The sequence below is a fragment of the Lepisosteus oculatus genome, chromosome 12, assembly GCF_040954835.1.
Source record: "Lepisosteus oculatus isolate fLepOcu1 chromosome 12, fLepOcu1.hap2, whole genome shotgun sequence".
In the NCBI taxonomy this organism is placed as follows: Eukaryota; Metazoa; Chordata; class Actinopteri; order Semionotiformes; family Lepisosteidae; genus Lepisosteus; species Lepisosteus oculatus.
In genome coordinates this window covers 14,139,296-14,162,080 of record NC_090707.1, presented here as the reverse complement: position 1 = coordinate 14,162,080, position 22,785 = coordinate 14,139,296, and the positions used below count along the sequence as shown (strand labels likewise).

At 36.4% G+C, this 22,785-nt stretch overlaps 1 protein-coding gene across 1 annotated transcript in view; it reads left to right on the top strand.

Moving 5' to 3' along the window:
- Window positions 1-5,165: 5,165 nt before the first annotated feature.
- Window positions 5,166-22,785, top strand: part of ly75 (lymphocyte antigen 75) — a 30,872-nt gene continuing 13,252 nt past the window's right edge. The window contains exons 1-17 of the mRNA XM_015358898.2: window positions 5,166-5,364; window positions 9,333-9,704; window positions 11,671-11,844; window positions 12,361-12,519; window positions 13,267-13,380; window positions 13,749-13,886; window positions 14,816-15,004; window positions 15,430-15,581; window positions 15,923-16,030; window positions 17,558-17,646; window positions 17,752-17,921; window positions 18,314-18,513; window positions 19,046-19,188; window positions 20,083-20,164; window positions 20,779-20,850; window positions 21,612-21,735; window positions 22,715-22,750. Coding sequence (XP_015214384.2) covers window positions 5,265-5,364; window positions 9,333-9,704; window positions 11,671-11,844; window positions 12,361-12,519; window positions 13,267-13,380; window positions 13,749-13,886; window positions 14,816-15,004; window positions 15,430-15,581; window positions 15,923-16,030; window positions 17,558-17,646; window positions 17,752-17,921; window positions 18,314-18,513; window positions 19,046-19,188; window positions 20,083-20,164; window positions 20,779-20,850; window positions 21,612-21,735; window positions 22,715-22,750 — 2,422 coding nt within the window. The 5' untranslated portion in view covers window positions 5,166-5,264. The remainder of the gene's footprint in view (window positions 5,365-9,332; window positions 9,705-11,670; window positions 11,845-12,360; window positions 12,520-13,266; window positions 13,381-13,748; window positions 13,887-14,815; window positions 15,005-15,429; window positions 15,582-15,922; window positions 16,031-17,557; window positions 17,647-17,751; window positions 17,922-18,313; window positions 18,514-19,045; window positions 19,189-20,082; window positions 20,165-20,778; window positions 20,851-21,611; window positions 21,736-22,714; window positions 22,751-22,785) is intronic.

Sequence of the window (22,785 nt, the reverse complement as noted above, 5' to 3'; positions counted from 1 at the left end):
GTGTACGTGTGTTTTATTACCATATTTAGTACCACAAGGTTTTTATTTTTGATCAATAGAAGGCCTATTCTGTGGGTGTTGTCTTTTCACTAGCACTCCTAATACAGTATTTGTGATTATACTATTGTGAAAGCAGGGTTAGGGTGTTTCTTATATACATGTTTGGGTAAATTACTAATGGATTACGTATTTACAAAAATATCTATTGTTTTGTCCTGGACTCTGTAATGAACTTACAGTATATGTCTGTTGGATAATGATGAAGTTCATTTATTGTTTAAAAACTAATTGGTGAAACATAAGTGATATTTGCTCTGAAAAAGTGTCAGTGCCGGATTTTCTAACAGCTTCTGTTACTGTTATTGCTATTGTGTAACTGTCTATTGTCTTATCTTCTGTCCTATTTATATACTGCACCTGAGTGACTAATGAGAAACACTTTTCATTATACTATGCACCTGTGTAAGTTTAATGACAATAAAGAAGAATTGAATTGAATTCACCCAATTCTTGGTCACAGGGGTGCTGCAAGTCAGCAATGCTAACCACTGTGCCGCCCACAGAAGAGCTTTTTAATTCAGAAATGAGTAGATTTGTCATTTAGAAAAACAGCACTACAGGAGCAAACACACAAACTCCAGAAAGCAATCTTTCACTAAGCTTAATGATGGCAAGGTGGCCAGCTCCATAGCAAAACATTACCTTGGTTCACTTTTCACAGTGCAAGAATATGACTTTTTGCAGAAATTAATATGCAAAAGAGATGGTCTTAATAAGGTTTTCTACAAAGGAAGAATCTGAATTCATTGAGAATGGATTTCAGATTGTATGATGAAACAGAAAAGTTTCAGAACCATGGAAAATTACTGTCACCACAAAACATTCCCGTACATTGTGCTGTCACACTTTCTCTTTGGCCCTGCAACAGCTTGAAGCCCCATCCTCACCACCTCACAGGCGTCATTCAGTTAATGGATGGTTGGAGACGACAGCTGTTCACATGGTAAAGTATAAAATATAACTTAATAATAATTCTAGGGCTCTAGGCTAAAAATAGACTTGAGAAATTTCTACTGGACTGTCCGCAAAAAGGTTAGTGATACACCCTGATCTCACAAAATGGAGGACAAATCAGGCTAAATCAGTTTTATCAGGTGAAATCAAGGCCTTAATTCAGATCTCTTGTACCAAAACTTGTCCGTTTATAAAGCCACTAGGCTATATGACAAATTCTGAATGTTGCACTTTCCAGTGAAAAAAATTAAGCATGAATCAAAGTGTTGAGACAGCATGTTTTACTTCCTTAAATGTCTTGCTACAGAACTTACTTTCCATCTGCTTCTACTCTTATACTTAGAAATGGGAATTTCGATTGGTCCTGTAGTTTCACCAACATAAATCAATCCATATGGAGATTTAAATAGCTAATAAAATCTGAATTGAAAATAATGATGCCAGTATTACACCTAACCATACTGGGGGCTTGTGCACAATATGCTCAAGGTTTATTATCTCAGGTCTTCTTATCTAAAAAAATAATGTGCTTAAGATTAATTTCTGAACATGAAAGTCAGTCCTCTAGATATTAACTCTGTTTAAAGATGTTAGTGGTCTCAGAATGTAGCATACAGTAATTTAATCTAATTGAGTGTAATGTGAAATAAGGAGAAGGAGCTCTCTCCATCACAGTAATCATGTGCCCATGGATCTCCACTGTAGTGCATCCTTCCTTGCACAGGTATTTGATGAATGCAGGTTGCTTAAACTTCAAAGAGTCTGTCATTCAATGACCATGGAATGTACGGAACGGTAGTAGCCATCTGCAATTGATATAAAAATTAAAGTGGGCTTGAATTTAAACTAATAAATAAAGCCTTCAGTAATACTTATCAAATGTTAAAGGCTCATGAATCACTTTCACTAAAAGATGAATCTATGACTTTTTCTACCAATCAACATTGAGCACGTTTTCTGCCTTTCATCCTCATACTAACACTTTTTTAAGCATTTTTAAGATTGCTTTAACGGGGTCAAAGAGACTTACAGTATATTATGAAATCTCTGTACATAGTTTTACTAAATATACATAACATTTTAATCTGTCCTTGGGCTCTGTAATGTGTCACAATAGTTCTTTGGCACAAAGTGTGCTTTAGCAATCTCATAACTCCAATAGAATTTTTTCATTCTGGAACTGTGAAAAATGGTAATCTATTCAGTAGAATACAGAAGTTCTCTCTTCTTTTCAGCCCTGAGTACTTTCAGTACTTGATGACATAGAGACACTGTAAAACACTGCAATGTAAAAAACAGAGGCACATTAAAACAGTGATAAACCTGTTTTATTTTAGCTCACAATCTTAAGTTAAGATGGACTCAATGCACTCCCAGTACACAATCCTAGCAAAAACCTATTGAATGTGTTCATTTTTCTTTTCACAGTAAAATGTTATTCAGCTCCTTATAATATCCCTTTTATCACTCCTAGGTGAATTGTGTTCTGGTGTGAGTGTGGGTGTGTTTGTGTGTGTCCTGCAATGGACTGGCATCCCGACCAGGGTGTAACCTGTTGCTTGCTCGGTTGGGCTCTGACTCCCCTGCAAACCTGTACTGGCTAAAGCAGTTTCAAAGGTGGATGGATGTATGTGTGCTTGTGGTGTATGAATTTGAAGGTATGCACTCAGTGTAATAGTATTAATGGGATCTTACAGCTGCTGCACAGTTGGAATTTAGGAATTGCTCCTTGTGGGCTGAAATTAACCTTGCAGTAAATGGTTAATTAAGGTTTACAATTATCTGATGTGATGTTAAGCGCCAGGCCGCAGCATGGAGTAGTGGCTAGGGCTCTGAACTTCAGACTGGAGTGTGATGAGCTCAAGTCTGGGTGGTATGCTGCCGTTGTACCATGGAGACAAGTACTTCACTCAAATTGCCCCATTAAACACCAGCCTGCGTAAACGGCTGTTATTGTAAATGAAAATTTTTTATCAATTGGTACTTGGTGAAAGATGGAATAATTTAAAGGCATGTGATAAGGGCTTTTGCTGGTTAACTGTGAATTAGCATTTAAAGAAATGGTTATCGGCAATCAACAAGCCACAGCAAACGAGACATAGGGTCAGTGCAAATAAAAGTAGGAGGATGTGGATACAGTAGGTCAGGAAGCTCTCACAAGAAAGAGAGAGATGTTTTGGAAATGTGGCTGTGGGTGGCCTGTTTGATGCTGCTATAGTGGGGTGGTTTTCCTTTAATGTCTTTTTGTGGATGTATTTTTATTTCTCTACTATTTTTGCAGCTGCTCTGGATGCGCTTGAAGCTTAAAAACTTTCCTAAACCAAAACTATAGTCTTAAACATGTCATGATGATGCAGGCGATGAGCTATCAGGAGCAAGTCTGGTTGTGTGTTGAGGACAAAAGCAAACCAGAAGGGGCTGGAGAGAGATCCAGTTCCAAATATCCAGGTGAGCTTCAGGCCCAGCTTTATAAGTGGGCACAGCACCAAGGTCAAAAAGGTGTTAAATGAAATAAAAAATCTGCATATACAGGGTTAAAATGTAACATCTTGGATAACTTATGGTTTTGTGTATCATATGAAAGGACCGGTTACCTGAAAAATGTTTGAATTGGACATGCTGGGTTAATGAAACATAGCATTTTGAAGTTGAAATTGTTTTGTACAAATATTCGATGATGTACGCTTACCATAACTCATATCCTCAAAAAGATGCGCACTGCCTCCAGCTCTGTCCTGTGCCCATTAGTAGGGGTGAGGTGTGCCATTTTCCCTAGAGACAGCCCAGGTGACTGTTCAGACTGAAGAGCACACAGATGGATTCTTGCCAAGAAGGACATGAGCTTGAGTGGATTCATCAATTTTAAATTACTGCCCCAATACTGCACCAGCAATTCTATTCAGAGGGCCGTGTTGAAAATGACAAACATCATCGCCTTTTTTTCCGGTCAGGGTAGCAGTAGTGAAGAATGTACTGATCCCAGCCTCATTGAGATCACAATACGTCTTCTTCTTACTCCTTCTCAGCATCCAAGACTCTTTGCTCTACTTAAATAAGAAGAGCAACCCTACAGATATTGCCCGTGTAGCTGGAGCTAACTGGAGCTGGAGACAAATGTTAGTTAAGCCACAACATCCCATTTGGTGCTCTAAAATACAAGACCAGTGTTACAGCCATGCATTACTTCCAATTCAGCATCGCAGGGGAGCCAGAGCCTATCCTGGCAAGCAATGGGCTCAAGGCAGGGGACACCCAGTCCATCGCAGTGCAGACACACAGATACAGACAAACACACTGACATCTAAACCCAATGAACCTAACTGTATGTTTTTACTGGGGGTGAAAACGGAAGCACCCAGAGAAAACTCAAATACCTGTGTTATAAAGGTACAGTAAAAGCAATTTCTCGCAACATTAGCTCTTCAGAGCTTCATCTGTCACGTCTTTTTCATTTTCCAGTGACTCTCACTGTCAGTCTCTGTACAATTTTTTAAGATTGCAGATTCTTCTGTCACAAATTAGAACTGCAAGCCCTGTAACTCTTCCGGTTTGGTGCCTTTTTACTCAAATTAAATACAAAGAAATGTAAAGGACATACAGCATAGCTAATTAATCAACATTTCCCTAATGATACAAAATAAAAGAACACTACGGCCTTGTTCTTCGGTGAAAATGGAAGACTGCACTGTACCACACTCTTTTCAATAGTATTAGTAAAAAGGTATATTTTTAACACTGAGGTACAATTCAGACCTTTTTTAAAATATGTATTAATCACAAAGCATAGAATAAAGTACTGTCGCACACCTAATTCGTTATCTATAGAATTTCACTTACTTTTCGAAAATATTCATTTTTTTTAAAAGCCTTAATTTTAAGGGTATTATTTTTTATAGAAAGAAAGAGTAATGGAAACTAATTTATCAAAATAACATATTACGCAAAGTATAAAATAAGCACATACATTTCGAGTAATTTCTAAACCCACATCTCGAGTAAAAAGTGTCGTCTTCGTCGGAGAAGCGGCTACACTTTAAGACAGAAACACATGACGAGTTGTTGAAGCGTCCAATGGAGGGTGTTGAAAGCGTTCCGAAGACTAGTTTATTATGGTAAGCTTTCAGAAAGGGTGGAGACTAATGATAAGGGCTGTCAGCTGCTCTGGCGGTCATAGAGAAGGGTGGGTTTATTGCGCAGATATATTGTAAATTTAATGCTTTAGGTTGTATAGCAGGTGCACTGTTATAAGCATGAAGAAGGGTCCGAGACTAAGGGCTCATATTTCTGTGTTTTTACTCCTGGGCTGTACGCCCCTTTATTTTGTAACCTGTACAGCAAATGGAGATACGGGTAAGTGATCACCTTTCTATTTCGAATTCGAAACTTCATTTTGGTGCAGCGCTTCGGGCAGCAAAAGGGTGTGGGGGTTTAAGGATTAGCCTGCTAGATATGTACTTTTTTTAAGTTAAAACCCGGAAGTCTTAAGTTTGCTAGCAACGGCCATGTGAGGAACCGCGAATTGTGCAGTGTTATCTCCATGCCGAAATTGAAGAGTAAGGAAAACTAAGATTTCGTCTAGAGAAGACGCTCTGAAAGTCTCAGCACTCATTAAATTCGATTTCACCAATATTAAGAACAATTCAGAACCGAAACTGAAATTAACAAACTAGCGATTGGGTAATCTTCGAAAATTTCCCAGACAGTTCGGTGTCACACAGTGAGGCAACACAGTATCGCTTAGTCATATATAATAAACCCGATAACATGATTTTGTTAGTCACAGATTACAGAACAAAGTGTCTGCATTTGCTGTTTTTCGGGAATAGATTTTGTTTGGTTTATGTCTACTGTCTACGTAAACATAAAAATTTGAAAGTAGAATGTAAAGTGAACTTTAGAAAATGCAAAAAGTAACTTTTTTGTTATACAGTATTTTTGTGATCGATCATGTTGCCATAGCCAGGTTCTTATTCTTAAAAGCAACATAATCAATAACACCGTTCTGAAAGCTAAAATAATTATCGATTTAAAACATTTGTTATCAGTGTAATATGTCCGTGTTTCACTCAATTATTATTTTTTCGTTTATTAAGAAGACCTGTGTGTATTTAAAACGTGGAATTGCTAAACACCATTACAAGAAGGTGTATGATCCCAAACACGATCATCTCCATTCACCCTCATTTCTTTCTGGAAAGTCGCAGATATTATGGCTGTCTAGTCCTTGGGGGTAGGGGAGCTTCGTAAGTCTGCGGCACCTTGAGAAATGCGAAAAGCTGCTAAACTTGTCCTAATCAATTGACCAACCCAGTAATTTGTGGAACAAGGTAGTAAAGAGCTGAGCCAGAACCCAACACTGCAGAGAAAGCAGCTGTGCGCGACAAGGATTAGACACCCTTGACTGAAACGAATTCTACTGTAGCTGGTCTGATACATCTCTTTTTAATTCGTGCTCAAAATGCGGACACGCATAGTTCACGGTCACAAATAAGCTTCCTCTCCGAGTAGATCCAGCCACATAAAACTCATTCACACCTTGATATCTCCACCAGGGATGGCTCATCCTAGCCCTGGGCTTTCTCTGCCCTCACGACTGAATTTCATATTGGCTCACATTCCTGCTTGACTTTTGGTTGTTTAATGGTGTCATAATAATTCAATAATAATTTCCATGCTTTTTTCATTGTTTTCTTCCTCTGAAGAGTTCCTGCTTAATGTCTTGTGGTTTTAGAGATAAAGACAATTAAAAAGCCTTCTTTACAAAATAGGTTAATGTGGTGTTCAGTTAAATAACCAAGTGCTCAGAGAAAAAGGGAAGATACAGGAGCCACGAAGTCTTGCACTGGGCCTTTCTCCTTCCTTTAAAAGTGTCTTAAAATTATTTTTGAAATTGTCATCATGCTTTTGACATAACTTTAAAATAACTGCAAACTACAGTGGGCTTCTATGCAATTCCCCCCTGGATTTGTGGTCTATTGATCCACGAAAAGGGGGGAAAAATGGGTTGTAATAAGTTTAGAGTCAAATGTGAGCTGAGTATTTCTTAAAATCATGCTAGTAAACACATGTGAGTGTGAGGGATATTGTAAAGCACAGCATAAATAAATCCAGTAACAATATAATAATAGAAGGAAGCAAGTGCACATATTTTGAGCACAAAGCAAGGACAATCATGCATCATAATGTGATACAATAGAATTGTCTCTTGATCATGGTGTGAACTGTGCCAGTGTCATCTGAAATTACCAGTCAGAAAGAGTCCTGCAGTGATAGCCGTGGTGGGATTTACATCTAAACATTTGTCAATGTTGTTTTGGAAATTACTTAATATGAAAACCTTTCATTTGGAGCTAGAAATGTAGTTCAGGTAGTGTTGATTGATCATGTATTGATTTTGATTTATACAGTGTTCTGAGTTTTTAATATACAATTTAATATACAATTTTATCCAGCAAGTTGACAGTATTCCTGAGTTGAACTGTTGCTGCTTTTTTGTCCTTGAGAAGCAGTATAAAAGTGAATTAAAGATCTGATGTCAAGGATGAACAGCGCACTGTAAAGATTCATCTGAAAAACTGAATGTTAACTGAGCCCTGGTTTCTGTTCATTTGGCTTACTCACTATATGGTTATGTGGTCTTATTCCTTGATTAGTAGGGCAGATAAGACTGCACTTTGCTCCTGCCAGTGTAATTACACTACAAAATATGTCATTGCTTATAGTGAGGTTAGTGGGAGAATGGAACAAGCTACCCAGCTATGTGGTTGAAGCCGATACCCTGGCTTTCCAATCTTCAAGAGGGAGGTGGATGAGATCCTTCGATCAATAAGTAATAAACTACCAAATAGGTCAGATGGGCCAAATGGCCTCCAGCTGTTTGTAACCTGTCTTATGTTCTCAGGAACGTCTCATGTTATGGTTTAATGAAGAAAAAGAATAGGGCCAGAGGTCAGTTATAGTTAAATTCATTTTGGGAGTTTCAAAACATGAAATAAGATAGGGTATGGTTTCAAAACTAATCTTAAAACATACACCGCAAGCTTTCCCAACTCAATCTACATAGTCCCTACAGGGTTATACAGTCCCCCTACCCAAATCTGAATAGATAGATACTTGGATCCCGTGAGGGAAATTGCAGTGCAACAGCAGCTTAACACAAACAACACAGCCACAGTGTAACGAATGATACAATAATAATAATAATAATAATAATAATAATAATAATAATACAATACATACATAGGACAATACATACAATACAATCAGTACAGTGAGGAGTGCACTAAAAGAGTTACTCACAGTCCAGACACACAAAGAACAAACTAGAACAGAACAGTGCACAGAAAAATCGTATCACACATATGAATATAAATATAGATGTAAATAAAGATATAGATATAAATGTATTGCACAGGTCCCTGGCATATATTGCACAAAAAATGGTTGTAAACAGGAAAAGAAAAGAAAGAGAACAGATATAGCAGTAGATGTGTAGATGCGTTCAGTCCAGAAACAGGTCACTGTCAATGTTGCCTCTGCCCAGACGCAAGGTGGATGCGTTTTACAGTCTTATGGCAGAAAGCAAGAATGACCTCCTGTAGCGCTCCCTGTCGCACCGTGGATGAATCAGTCTATTGCTGAACCTGCTCTTCATTTCTGAAGAAATGCATGCCGGGCAGAACAGGAACTGACTTGCCCCTTGGTTGATTCTTGGAGAGGAGTGTACTGTTTGTCCCTTGGCATTATTTTACAGTATAGATCTACACAATCAATACCTGCTGCCTCATTAACAGCACAGTGCACATCAGTGAATTGACTTCATATGAAATATTTATTATTAATTGTACATGAAAAGTAATTTAACTTTTAAAAGATATACAATGTGAGTTACATTTTGAAAGTCACTATGCGATAAAAGAATGGTTACTTATGGGGGGGGGGAGGGGTAATTTGGCCCATCTATTGTTATTTGTTTTTTTATAGTAGAAAGAGATCCAAAAATCTCAATTTAATTCTTGAAATAAGCTTAGTTATCAGAAGTCCATTGAGAAGCCTTTGCTAAAGCCTTTGAATAGCTGCAAATAGTTGAATCAGGTCCCCCAGATGTCTTCACTGTTCAAGACTAAAAAGATTCAGTTCTTTTAGCCGATCAGTGAAGGGAATTTCTTAAAGACCAGGAATGTATCTGATTGCTCTTTTCTGGATTAATTCTAGAGTATCTTTTTTACTCTAGCAAAAAAACTATATTTGTGAATGTATTGCTTAGAAAAAGATTTTAAAGAGCTCATTCTCAGTTTTGTCTTCTCTTCTGTTCCTAGATAATGGCATATTTTCAATTCGTCATGAAAGCTACAACAAGTGTCTTCAAGCTGAAAACTCCAAGCTGAGTTTAATGGAATGCAAAGACTCTTCTGCTTCTGTTCAGTGGAAATGGGGATCCGAACACAGACTTTTTCACATTGGATCATCACAGTGCCTAGGATTTGACTCCACAAGCAAAACCATTGGAATGTATGAATGTGACCATAAAAAAGTAATGTTATGGTGGCGCTGCAGAGGAGGTATTCTGTATGGTGTATTCCAGAGATCATTAGCTGTTTCAAATGGAACCATAACTACAAGCAGTGATTTAACGGATACGTGGGTCAGAGACAACAGCTCTGAAAATATCTGCCAGCGTCCTTATAAAGGTGAGTGCCAGGGCTGAGCTGATGTTGGGTTACACTAAATGGTTTCACATGAAGGCACTTGTAAGTTAAACATTTCATAACATTTAGAATAAATATTTTTTTCTTTTAGCAGGTTATGAATGTATCCTGGTCACCAGTACAGTAAATAAAGACCTGAGAGACTCACCTCCTTAATGTAACATGATATACTTGAGTAACACTATTATAATTGGCCTGTTGTACCACAGTGATTTATAGTTTAAGTTAGATCGTTTATTATTTTATTTAAAAGTCTTGTTTTGTTACTGTTGAGTTACATTAGAGGAAATTTGTAAAGTTTTTTTAGGTACCCACACTGTAAAAAAGGAGTGTAATCACTTACAGTAATGTTTGAAACTTTCTTAGAATTCAAATCTGCAAAGGATGCTGTTCCAGCAACAACATTTAGAACTAAGGGAATTCCTAGAGTTTTGGCAGAAGCTGCTTCTTGTTTAAGATTAAGGGAGTTTTTTAGTAGGATTAAAACTAAAAGATCCACCCAGTGACTGTGACACAAGTGAATGTTAGAACAAAAATTCAGTTCCGGGGCCACAGGAGTTTGGTTTTAACAAGGAACTGAAGAAAGGTGTTTTTCATATTGTCCATACAATTTATGTTTACTCTGAAAGAGAAGAAATTCTTGTTCATTATCTCTTCAATGGCTTGAGTCTGTAGATAAAGGATTTCACTCCAGTTTTGGTCAGTCTGTTTAGCCAGGTTGTTGAGACATTCACCATAGATTAAAACTCTCTTGAACTGGAAAAATAATAATTCTTAATTTATTCAACTTCTGCTCAATAGAGTGTGAACAAAAAGATTCTTTAGTTATTCTGACAGTTAACAGGTTAAAATACTACTATTATGCCACAATTATAAATGGTTTATGGTTTTATGATGGATGAATCTACTTATGAACATTATGAAAATTAAAAAAAAATATTTCTGAAAGAACACAAACTTGAAGATGTACTACTCCTTGTATTCGAACTTTGAATAGCTTTTATTACATTGTCAGCCCTGAATAAAATAATGATGGCTTAAGTTTATATTAGGCAACATCTATACTGTTTTCATAAGAACATGCACAGCTAACCTACAACCTTGTTCTGGTGATATTCCTTTGAATTTTTTAATACTTTTTTTTCTTTTCAAGCACAATAAATGAAGCTTGTTTTGAACTACTTGTGGAAAACTAAACCTAAGCAAGTAGAAATTAAGTTATGCAAACATTCAAGGACAGGCTTGCTTGATTGGTTTTACAAGCTTAACGTATTTTGTCTTGTTCTGTATGGTTCCTAATTTCCCCCTCTCTTTGTTTCAAAATGTTCAAGATGTTCCTTGCAAAGAAAAAAGAGAGATTTTCATAATAATATCTTATTTTCTAAAGTGCCTTTCCAAGCCTCGGACTTTATACATAGTGAATAAGACAAAAATAGCACAATCAAAAGAAAATAATTAAACAAGAACATACAGGTTCATAAAAACAAAATGTAGGGCAGTCAGACATAGTTCTTGGTAAAAAGGTGATTTGAAGAGAGTGAAAGAATATGTTTCTCATTATGGAGCAGGGATAAAAAGAGCATGTTCACCAAAAGTTTGAGATTTAGTCCAAGGTACAGTGAGCAAAGGACCAGCGTCAACTGAACAGAGATTACAGGAGGGAATGTAAACATGAATGAGTTCAGAGATGTATGAGGGAACCACCTTATTTAGAGCCTTGAAATTCAGTCACAAGATTGTTATGCATGATATTGAATATGTGACTTGATAGGCAGCCAATGTAGAGACTTGTAGGAGTAAGGATATACTGCTACTAATAAACCCTCAACCTGTTTAAAATACAGTGTTAGGTGTAGAAGCCATTTTTTCTGAGTGCTGTTTTTTCTGAGTTTTTTACCATTTTGCAAAATATGAAGTCGGTTCATCACTCTGCCTGTCCTCTCCTCAGTGGTGTATACGACGAGAGGGAACTCCTTTGGGTCACCTTGCGAACTCCCGTTTCAAGTGAATGGGACCTGGCATCATGACTGTATCTCCGATGGGAGAGAGGAAGGGAGGGAATGGTGCCCCACCACTGCAGATTATGATACAGATGGCAAGTGGGGAGTCTGTCTGAAGCCTGGTGAGTGCTATTCGCCGTTCCTCATTCACGGATCAAATGTGAAAGTAATAAAGTAATATAACAATTTGTTGTGCAGAGTTCTTTGTAAGGAAAGGACAGTCCCCAACACCACCCATTGTTGTATTTTCCAGGAGTGCAGTTAGAACACAGTTAGAAAACATTACTGTATGTATGACTACACCTTACAAATTGTCAGAACTTCAAGTTTAGCAGCTTTTCTGCACTCGTTTTTAGCATTGCCTTTTGTTGTTAATGGACCGCATTCTTTGACAAGTGCCTAGCCTAAATTGATTTTTGCAATCCAAGAACATTTTAGAAGACACAGAAATGCTACTTTTCTATTAATGCTGTTGTAATGGACTTTCATTCTTGAAATGAAGCTAATGCATTGTACAGTTTGCTGTATAATGTCATTTTGAATCAAGTGTCCTCTCGGCTTTATGTGTTATTTTTTTTTTTTGGCTCAAACATCTCGGGAGTAGTTTTTCACCAAATCACTGTTAAACTTTTTCATAGAAAAAGGATGCAAAGTCTTGTGGGAAGAGAGGGACGAACACTGCTACCAGTTTAACTTTCAGTCGGCGCTGACTTGGAAAGATGCTCGTGTGTCATGTCTGAGTCAAGGAGGGGATTTACTGAGCATGTATAATTCCTCTGAGCAGGCTTCCCTACACGGTGAGAAGGCTTTTTTCTGTGCAAAAGGAAATTCCCATCTGATTTATTTTGTGATTGTGGATTTGTTTTTTTTAGCTTTTAGACTCTGCCAGTAGGTCACTCATACCACAGTGTGTACTGTGTGTTGTTAAGACTGGAGATAGATTTTGAGTCAGAAGGTGTAATAACAATAGATGTGTTAAAGAGCGATGTGCATCTAACTACGACTAAGTGCGCAGAGTGAATATTTGAATTCTTTTGACTTAATTTAAATGATTTAAAGGTGTTAATTGTATAATACTTCAACATTCAAAATCTTCTGCATGGGTAAACATTTGTGTGAACACTGTACTGAATTTATGCAGTATCTAAGAAAAACAAGTCATGTTGTTTCTTGTGAATATAAAAGAAATGTATGTTTGTCTAGCTGTGTTTTTCAAATATTAATATAGGATAGCAACGTAATACAGTCATCTGGAATACAAACAAGTAATTATAAACAATGTTCGGATGTTTAGTCCTGGTAATCTTAATAAAGGATTGCTCTTTTACAGTTTCAGTCAAAAAAACTTTTAAGTGTTATCTTGAATTCTTTACAGAAGCAAATTCAAAAGTCTTGCAAACTCTGTTTCATTGTTGAACAGAAAAATGTTTAGGAGAACTTTATCTGTGTGTGTGTCTGTGCTAGCAGCATTGCTAATGAAGGTCAATCATAAGTCACTGTGTAGGACAGTTTCTAATATTTTAATCTGTGTTTATGTTCACCAGCTGTGGAAAGCAACTTTCCTGATTCTGTCTGGATTGGATTAAATCAGCTGGATATGTCACATGGGTGGCAGTGGTCTGACAGGACTCCACTTGTGTTTGTGGGCTGGAATGAAGGTAACTATAAGACTGTCTTCTTTCTAAATAATCATGTTTGAGTAATCAGACAGCCTGCATTTTGTTAATACAATAAACAGAGCTGTACAAACAAAGGAGTCATTATAGCAAACAAGGTCATTGCCTGCAAAACACAGTGTGCGTGGTGGGTATTGTTGGACTTGTTCAATAAGAGTCAGATGCCTGAATGGATTCTTTATAATTCAGTTTAAGAAAGACACGAGTATAATTTATATAAAACCCAAACTGGGTGCCAAAGACATCCGCTTTAAACCAGTGGTCGTTTTGTGTTCTTGTAAATGTGTTGTATTTTCGCGGTTATGGAAGTGATTGAACATTCTTCCCTTTTTTTCCCTTTTGTGTGTAAGGGATGCCTGTGAGATCCATGTTAAAAGAGTCCAGCTGTGGAGTGATGAATTCTCAAGGTGACTGGGAGAGATGGTCTTGTGAAATGAAGTTGCCATACATCTGCAAGAAACGCATTCATGAATCACAGACTGAAATAAGTAAGCTCTTTATTCTGTTTTGGGAATCCAAATCAGGAAACATATCTTTAATAAAAACTGCTTTTTGTTATTTTAGCAGTCTAGAAATATGTATGTATTAACTCCCATCTCTTACAAGTTTGAAAATGGACTCCGTACATGTGGCTGTGAAAATAAGTAGAATCAAATTTCAGGCAGTACTTATTTGGACATCAGGATAGCAGGAAATCATTTTTTATGCAGCAAGGGAGAAGTGGAAAGAAAAGTTAATTTGTTTCCAAAATGTTATTTTTAAACTTTTAACAATGCTACAAATAACAGGTTATCTCTATAGGTTTCTTTATGTAGTGAGTGATTTGAATCACTACTTTCCTGCATAACTACTAAATCCCATTTAAATTGAGTTATTTGTGTGGGTAGACTGGATTTTAAAGTTATATTTAAATTAGAAATCACTAATTACAGTCTAGTTTTATATAACCTGATGAGCTTTGAATCTGAAGACCTTAACTTGCGACGTTGACACTGTTCTGACAACAGGCCTGAAGAGACATGAAGTGAAAGTTCATGCATGCATTTTCTCTATATATTGCTCATATTCTTTAATAAGCATCTGGTATGTTAAAAGCGAACGTAGAAACAGAAAAGCTGTAACAATTGTGGCATTTTAAAGATTTGAATTTAAAGATTGCCATGTATTTGCATTGCAGTACAACACTATGCAGTGCTGAAGCTAATTCTCAAGGAAAATGCATGGATGAAATCCATCCTAAATTAGTCATTTGTATCCAGATAAGCTCATTGGCTGCCCATTCTCTTCTTGGCCTCTCTTAGGCTGAATTGCCAACTTTTAAAGGAGCCATTTTGCGTAACTTTTACTTCTCTTTTGTTGTATGCAACCCAACTGTAATGTGAAATCTTTTACTATCTTCTCAAAAATGTTTTGGCAGACCCATGGATGTACAAAACAACCACTTGTGAAAAAGAGTGGCTTCCATTTAATGGGTTCTGTTATATGATGGTGGAGGAGTCAAATACCATGCAGAATGCTCAGAGTTCCTGTAAGGAGAGGGGAGGAGATTTAATCAGCATTCACTCCTTAGCAGATGTGGAGCTGATCATCACTAAACTCCATAAAGGTATTCCTGACCTCTCATGGTTTATTATCTGTTAACTGCCATAAATCAGTATAGTAGGTTTTATTTTATGTTTCTTTACTTGAAATTAGACAAAAGAAGCTAGCAATAGGTGGGGCTTACTTTTGTTGTCAAGTTTTTTAAACCTGTTTCAATTATGTTTTTGATCTCATCACAATGGCAAACTATAAACTATATAATTATAAAGAACAGTCACAAGGAAAAGGTAACGAAACCCAGTAGCTACAACAGAGTTCCTTAAGGAAAGTACAGTAGCAGAGGGGTCCTGACAGCCCAACACTGTGAATTACACCATTGTGTTTTAAGTCATATTTAAATGGTTAGTTGCATTCAGTATGTGCTGAGAGGTTCTGTGTTATCCATGAAAGCATTGCCATTCTAATAAATAATGATAAAAAATTGAGCAGATGCTGAACAGGAAGTGTGGACAGGACTCAGGAGCAATTCAGGCTTGTTCCAGTGGAGTGATGAATCTCCAGTTTCCTTCACATACTGGAGTAGGGATGAACCAAGTCTTCCTTCAGCTAGTACTGCTAACTGTGTGGCATATTCAGGAGAGGTACAGTATGTTGGTTTGCCTCTTGTTCTATTTTCTTCTGTTTTTACAGTACAACCTTCAAATTTCATAAAGTAAATTTTCCTAGACAAAATACAACTTATCTTTGTTGGAAATGTAATTAAAAGTGTACCATCAAACATCATGTCATACTGTTTCATGACAGTGCAAAGTGTCCTTGTACAAGAGCTAGCTTTTCGTATAGTGTCATGTGTTGAATGAAAGCAAATTCAGCATGTGTGAAACCAGGATTTCAGACATGGTTTTTTCACCAAAGACATGCTCTTGCCAAGAACATTGAGAAGTGTATTGCAAGGGTAACATTGCTGCCTTTAAACCTTCAGCTTGGTCTTTGGAAAATCAAACCGTGTGATGAGAAGCTACCTTATGTGTGCAAAAAGAGAGGTGAGGTAAATGAATCGGAGTCAGTCTCAGGCTGCCCGGCAGAAGGGGTAAGCAGATTTCACCTGTACCAACATATTTAGCAGCAAAAGTTAGCATTGCAAGATGAGTGATGAATTAGCTACAGTACATTTACTCTACATGTATTAATCATTTGTTGATATTTTGTTAAATTAATGTAGTTCCATAAAACTGTATACATAATGATGCATTTAATAGTGTCCTGTAGTTAAATAGGTAAATTTTAAAGGTCTTCTGTGGTGATACTGTACATGTTTCTCAAAGGACATTATACCACCTGGACACATTGCAGAGTGTGTTAGCTTTATACTGTATATTATTAGAAATAGATATTGATATCTGAATGTGAGGAAATGTATTATACCATAACACAAAAGCTTGGGAAGACATTGATATATTTTCTCTGTGTTCTTCCTGCAAGCAGCATTTGGCACTAGGTGTTAGGAGTCAAATTTTAACATGGAAGATTTCATGCAGATACCTCCTAATATTTTATATCCCTCAAGAAATAAATCAAAGGAATAAGAAAATCCTGATAATGTGGAACTTAATAACCCAGATAATGTCTGTTAGTAATGGCTAGATAATGTGAAATTATTAAAATAAAAAGCCCAGCATTGCAAACTCTACTTCTCTGCAAGGAGAAGCAGGTTGGGGCAGCGCTGTTTTGGATTTAGTCTTCTCATCAAGCCAAGCCTACACATGATTTTTAAAGAGTGGTTTTCTAAGTAATCCCTGTTTATTTAATAAGCCTGAGAGCTCTCTGCAAAGAAAATAAGCAATGCTGTTCCGTTTTCCAAGCCCTTTGTGCATCGTTTGTGGCTTTCAAATGTTTAGGTGGTAGTGTATTTTTAAACTTATCGCATTCTACTTTAAGCTGCAGTTAGTCAAAGAATGATGCGGTTTGCATGTGTAAGTATAGAGTAGCAAAAATGTGCTTTCTTAATATGTGTTTAGAGGTCTCTTGAGATATCTGTATTCCCTGTGTGGGGAATTAAATTTAGTACAAAGAAATTCCTAAAGGGTTACAGTTGATATAAAAATTCCTGCCAAACAATCCAATTTAGTACAACTATCAAATTGGAAACATGAATACAGTTCCCACTTGATAATGATGACATACTGTTTTTAAGCAGTACTTTTAGGATGTCTATTAGGATTACCTTAATTTAATAATAATCAAATAATGTGTTTTACCACATATATACGTGAAGCTGTGCAAAATCTTGAGAAATAAGAATATACAGTACATAAGACTGAAGATGAGAGGAGGCCATACAGTAGCTAATTGATCTCATTCAGCTGACACTATTCTTTTTTTTAGCAAATGGCTTTGGTAACATTAAGAGTCTGTTTAACACTGTAAACATATACAATTTTTTTTAGCCTGTATAGGCATATATCAGTGTTTAATATATTTAAAGTATTGTAGCATGCCACTCATGATACTTGTCTTGACACTAAAAATGGTCTTCTTTTGAACATAAACTTTTAAAGATTTTTTATGTTTTTCAAGGCTGCTAAAGATTGGGTGGTTTTTACTTCTTATGTTACAGAATTGGAAGAGACATGGCAATTCGTGCTATAAAGTGGAAAATAAAGAGGTTATGTTTAAGGATAGATGTGATCTTACAATAAGGAACGGGTAATCATTTCACATTTTTATCATGTCTATTCTTTGTATTTAAATTGATAATCTTTTGGTCTTTGTGACTCTATTCAAACATCATTGTTATTGAACACATTTCAGGTTTGAACAGGCATTTATTAACAGCCTCATTAGAGAAAACATTCGAGAAGAAGCTCAGTACATATGGACAAGCTTTCACGACACAAATGGTACTGGAGACTACCAGTGGCTGACCAAAAATGGAGTAATGGATCGTGTCACGTACACTAACTGGAATACATTTGAACCAGGTAGAAAATAAGGGGGGGGGGGGTATTTGTATTGCTTTTTGACCACAAACTACTAAAACTAGGAAAATATTTCGAAATTAGAAAATAACTTCAATGAGTCATTGCTCTTTTTTCAAGTTTATTGAGTATATTATTTTAAGAACCTGCTAAGGGAGTTGTCACTTATATTTAGTGGGTTTTTACCATTGTGAATGAGTCCTCTTGCTGCCAAAACAAGTGGAAAGTTTCTGTCCATGTATCCAAGCATTAATGCAAATATTTTCTTTGTTTGACTGGGAGACAAATGGTTCAAACTAAGCAATAGGTGAAATAAACTATTGCCTAGTTGTTGTTTAAACCCGTGTATGCAGAAAGAAAGTAAAACTTATGTAACCCAAGCTGTGTTGTTACAGCTCACCTCAAGGGCTGTGTTGCAATGTCTGCTGGCAAGGCCCTGGGAAAGTGGGAGGTCAAGGATTGTGATACTTTTAAAGCCATCTCCATCTGCAAGATGGACATCGGTTCTCACACAGAACCAGAACCTGAACCCAATCCTGATGCCCCCTGTCCTCCTGGTTGGCAGTCTCAAAAAGGCCTTCTTTACTGTTACAAGGTTAGTAAAATGATTTACACAACATGCAAATCTTGGTTCATATGACAATGGAAAATTTCTAACAGTCTGCTGTCTTAGAAGGGATAGAGTAAACCTGGTGGCAATAACATGCTCCACTACTCCAGATTTTTCATATCTGAATTCACTTACCCTGTTTTTTCCACAATCGCAACCTTAATGCACCAGCTCTCTTGATGCTTAAGGGTGACATATGCATGGCAGGGATACCTGACTGTTAAAAATGTACAGTAGACATTGCGTTTCCAGCAACATGACTTTGTTACAGAGCCAGCAGCCAAGATTCAACAGAAAGTACCAGTGATTTAAGTTCCTCAGCTCATATATAGAACAGGAAATATTACTTAAAATGTTAGAAATTACAACAGCATTGTACATCGCACAGTTGATAGTTATTGCCATCATCATTGCAGAGTGTTGTGCAACCTTTTAAAGTTGCGGCTTACACTCTTTCTCCCATGTGGAATATAGAAAGGTTATGCCTTTATAAGGCTTTGTGCTGCTGTGTTTTCAGGTTTTTCATCATGAAAGAATAGTTCGTAAGAGGACTTGGGAAGAAGCAGAGAGGTTCTGTGAAGCGCTAGGAGCCCATTTGCCCAGTTTCAGCCACCATGAGGAGATGGAAGCCCTACATTACTTGTTAAGGGACACAATCAGGTCATTTTGTATTCTCTTTTTTACTTTTTTTTTTTCAGTGTGAAAGTGCACTTAAGTAACCAGGAACTTTACATACAGTAATAATATGCCCATCTTTGATTTATTTTCCTTTTCTGCAGAGTCCAGCATGTAAATATATTTAGTGGAGTTATCTGTAAATTGCACAATCAGGGAGCTGTTAGGTATTCTTGTGTGTGGATCAGTGATGTAAGATTAAGCAATAATCCTGCAAACAAAGAGTCTGCACTTTATTCTTCAATTAGGTCTGACTACTTTGTTTAGTGTACATTTAAATTGGCGGATCATAACAGCAATTAAAAAAATTCAGAAGGCACAGAACGTTTTGTGCTGTACTGTGTGTGTGCCCTTGTAGCAGTCCCAGACAGAGAGGGACCTCATTGTTAGTGTCAAAAACAGAGACTCCAGATGTTTTCTTCTCCTACACATGGTACATTGTTACCAGGTGAATTAAAGCTACAGCTCAGAACCCCTTCAGTGACACCATCTTCTCCAAGTGGACTATGTCAGTGATGCTTCAGCTGTGTTTATTTTTAGAGTTTTTCAAGTACATCCAATTATGAATCATGCAAAACCAGTGTAATTCATGGTCTGTTTCTACTCTGTATTCAAATTCTGTGTACCACTTTGTCAACTATTCATATGCTTTTATCAAATGAGACCATTGTTCTTCTTAAAACAATTGTATCCTGCCTTGTTCATCAAGTTATAAAGGACATGCTATGGCACAGTTTTTATTGGACATAACTAGGAAATTGGTCTGAATATAAAACGCCCACTTAAAACACAAAATATTTACTAATACAGTACCTATGCAAGTAATTTTAATTTTTGTTAGAGCCATTTTCATATTGTTTTAATTTTGCTTCTAAACAGTAACAATAGATTTTTTTGGACTGGATTGAATAAGAGAAACCCAGAATCTGAAAACATGTGGGAATGGAGTGATAACAGACCAGTAAGTTTTATACATTTTAATTGTGCATCATTTATTTATTAATTGTATACAGTTGAAGGAAGTCTTACTTGTATTTCATCGTAAATGTGTTTAGAATTAATTACATTTGCTAACTGTTATTATATATTGTTATGACATTTTAAAAATACCAATGAGACAAGTTAATGTACTGTATTTCCCTGTAGCCAGCATAACTATTTTAGTTAATCTTTCAATTTGGAACACAGTAGATTAAGAATTAGTTATTGCACAGCATTTTGACTGATAAGATCAAAGTTGTAGAAAGTAACTTTCATACAGCACTTGGATTGCAAAATAATAACTGATGAAGTTTTGTCTGTCCCTTTGTAACTAGTGCCTGGCATTATATTATTGAGCATGAGTCTCCCTGATTATGAGGGATAATCAAGTATTATGTATCAATGCTATGATGATGTCATTATTAGGGAGGAAAAGAGCTTTCCTTTTTAGAAAAACAGTGGTAAATGCATAATAGTAATGCATAATCACATGTTTGAAACACAGCAAAACATTATTTTACTAAGGTCGGGGAATTAATATTTCAATTAACATTCCAATGAACATTGACAGTGTAGCTTTTTGTTGTGTTTTAGGTCTCCTCAGTCGTTTTTTCAGAAGAGTTTCATGAAGATGATGATTATGATCGTGACTGCGTTGCATTTAAGGTAGAATACAAGTCATGAATTTACTTTGTTTGACCTGATCATTTACCAGAACATCCATTTATTATTTCTCTTTATTATTATACCTGCTTTTCTTAGCTGTTTTTTATTTGCATCTTCAGTGTTTTATGGTTTGGCATTTATTAGGGACACAAACATGCTTAACGCCTTTGTTTTCTTCTAGTTACTTATGAGTCACCTACATTCTTCATCTTGCCAAATGGAATTGAAAAACCAGTTAAACAACTATTTTAAACACTTGCCAAGTGTTGCAGGATAATATTTTTTCTTTTGTTTTAGTTCGTTGCTGTATTTTATTGCACTTGCTCTTACCTGCAATCATGTCTATTGTTTTCGTTGTACTAGTGTTGCTATACTTAATATAGAATTTGTTAACTGTACAATATGTGTTGCCATGGATAAGGGCATCTTCTAAGCAAATTAATAAAATAACAGGAGAAAAACGTATTGCTACTTAAATATGTTATATAATATAATATAAATCAAATCTAATTGTGTACATACTTTAACTGTAATGTTTGAGACAAGGAGGGAATATAACAACATTATAGGTTATATAGGTACAACAAGGAGTCGATTTTTAAACCTGTGCAGCAATTAAGTTGTTTTTTTTTATTTCTGGAGAAACATTATCTGGCATATACTGTATTAACATTTTGACATGCACTTATTTGACTAAATTGCTAATTAAAATTCTACTTAACGTTTTCTAATTCACAGTTTTATCCTATCTTTTCCAATAGACACAGAAGAGAACACTTACGCCTTTCTTCATGATTCTGTTTCACGATTTAGTGACTAAGGATTTTTATGCACATCCCTTCAATTGTGATGCCAAACTCGAGTGGATATGTCAGATACCAAGAGGTGAATGGATTGGTTAAAAGTGGGTCACATTTGTCAGTACACAAAAATCCTAAATCTTTTTATTTATATTTAAAAGTTTGGCTCTTCCGTGACTTTTACATATCATTTGTTCTCAGAGTGTTCAAAAACATATCATCAGTCTTTAGCATGCACAACTCAATCAGTAGTCTCTTGGAGTACAGGAAGATTCTTTTAGCTCTGGTAGCTCAAAGAGTTCTGTTTCCAGCCAGCTCTGGTTGGAAGTTCTGAGAGTATATGGCACAATCCGTTAAGCACTGCCAGCACAGGAGGGTGACAAAAGGTTGGTGGAGTTCACTGAGAAAGCTCTGGCACAGATGACCGATGTTTGCTGGCTAGGTGCCTGAAAGAATGGGTTTTGTCAGCAAGAGCTGTGTTTGACCTCTAGTTGACACCAAAGCCCTGCAATTTGTATTCTGGCCTCACAGCATAAAGAGAGGCAGATGATTTGGCAAAACAGGGCATATTAGAGTGAAAATGGGGTTATTATTATGTTTGCATTGCAATTCAGGCTACATATAATTGGCTTTTCTACACTGAATGTTATAAGGTGAGGAGAGAATCAAAGAGAATCTAAATAAAAAAACAACCATGGTGATATTATCAGAATGATCTCAACGTGATAGAGTTATGATTGATTATTAATAAAAAGTTGCACCACCTTAAGAAGAAGTGGCTTGGTGTTTGGCTGCTTATTGTAGAAGAGTGATAACAAGAACTAGTCTGGATGGATCTACTTACAATATCTCCCTCTGCTTTATTCCCGTCATTGATTTCAACCACAAATATATCAAAAGTGAAATTAATTGCTAATTGCTAAATTAACAAAAATAAAATAAAAAGTCCAAAATCTCAAGTCCTAAGTAAGCATAACACATGATTGCCAAGAAAAAATTCTAGGATGCTTGTTTAAAATAGCCTTGTTTGTTGCATTTTATCTGTTCATTTTTAATATTCACAGGTGTGAAGCCAAAGACTCCAGAGTGGTTTAATCCTGGTAAGTTTATACTGGGGAAGGGAGTTCATATTGTA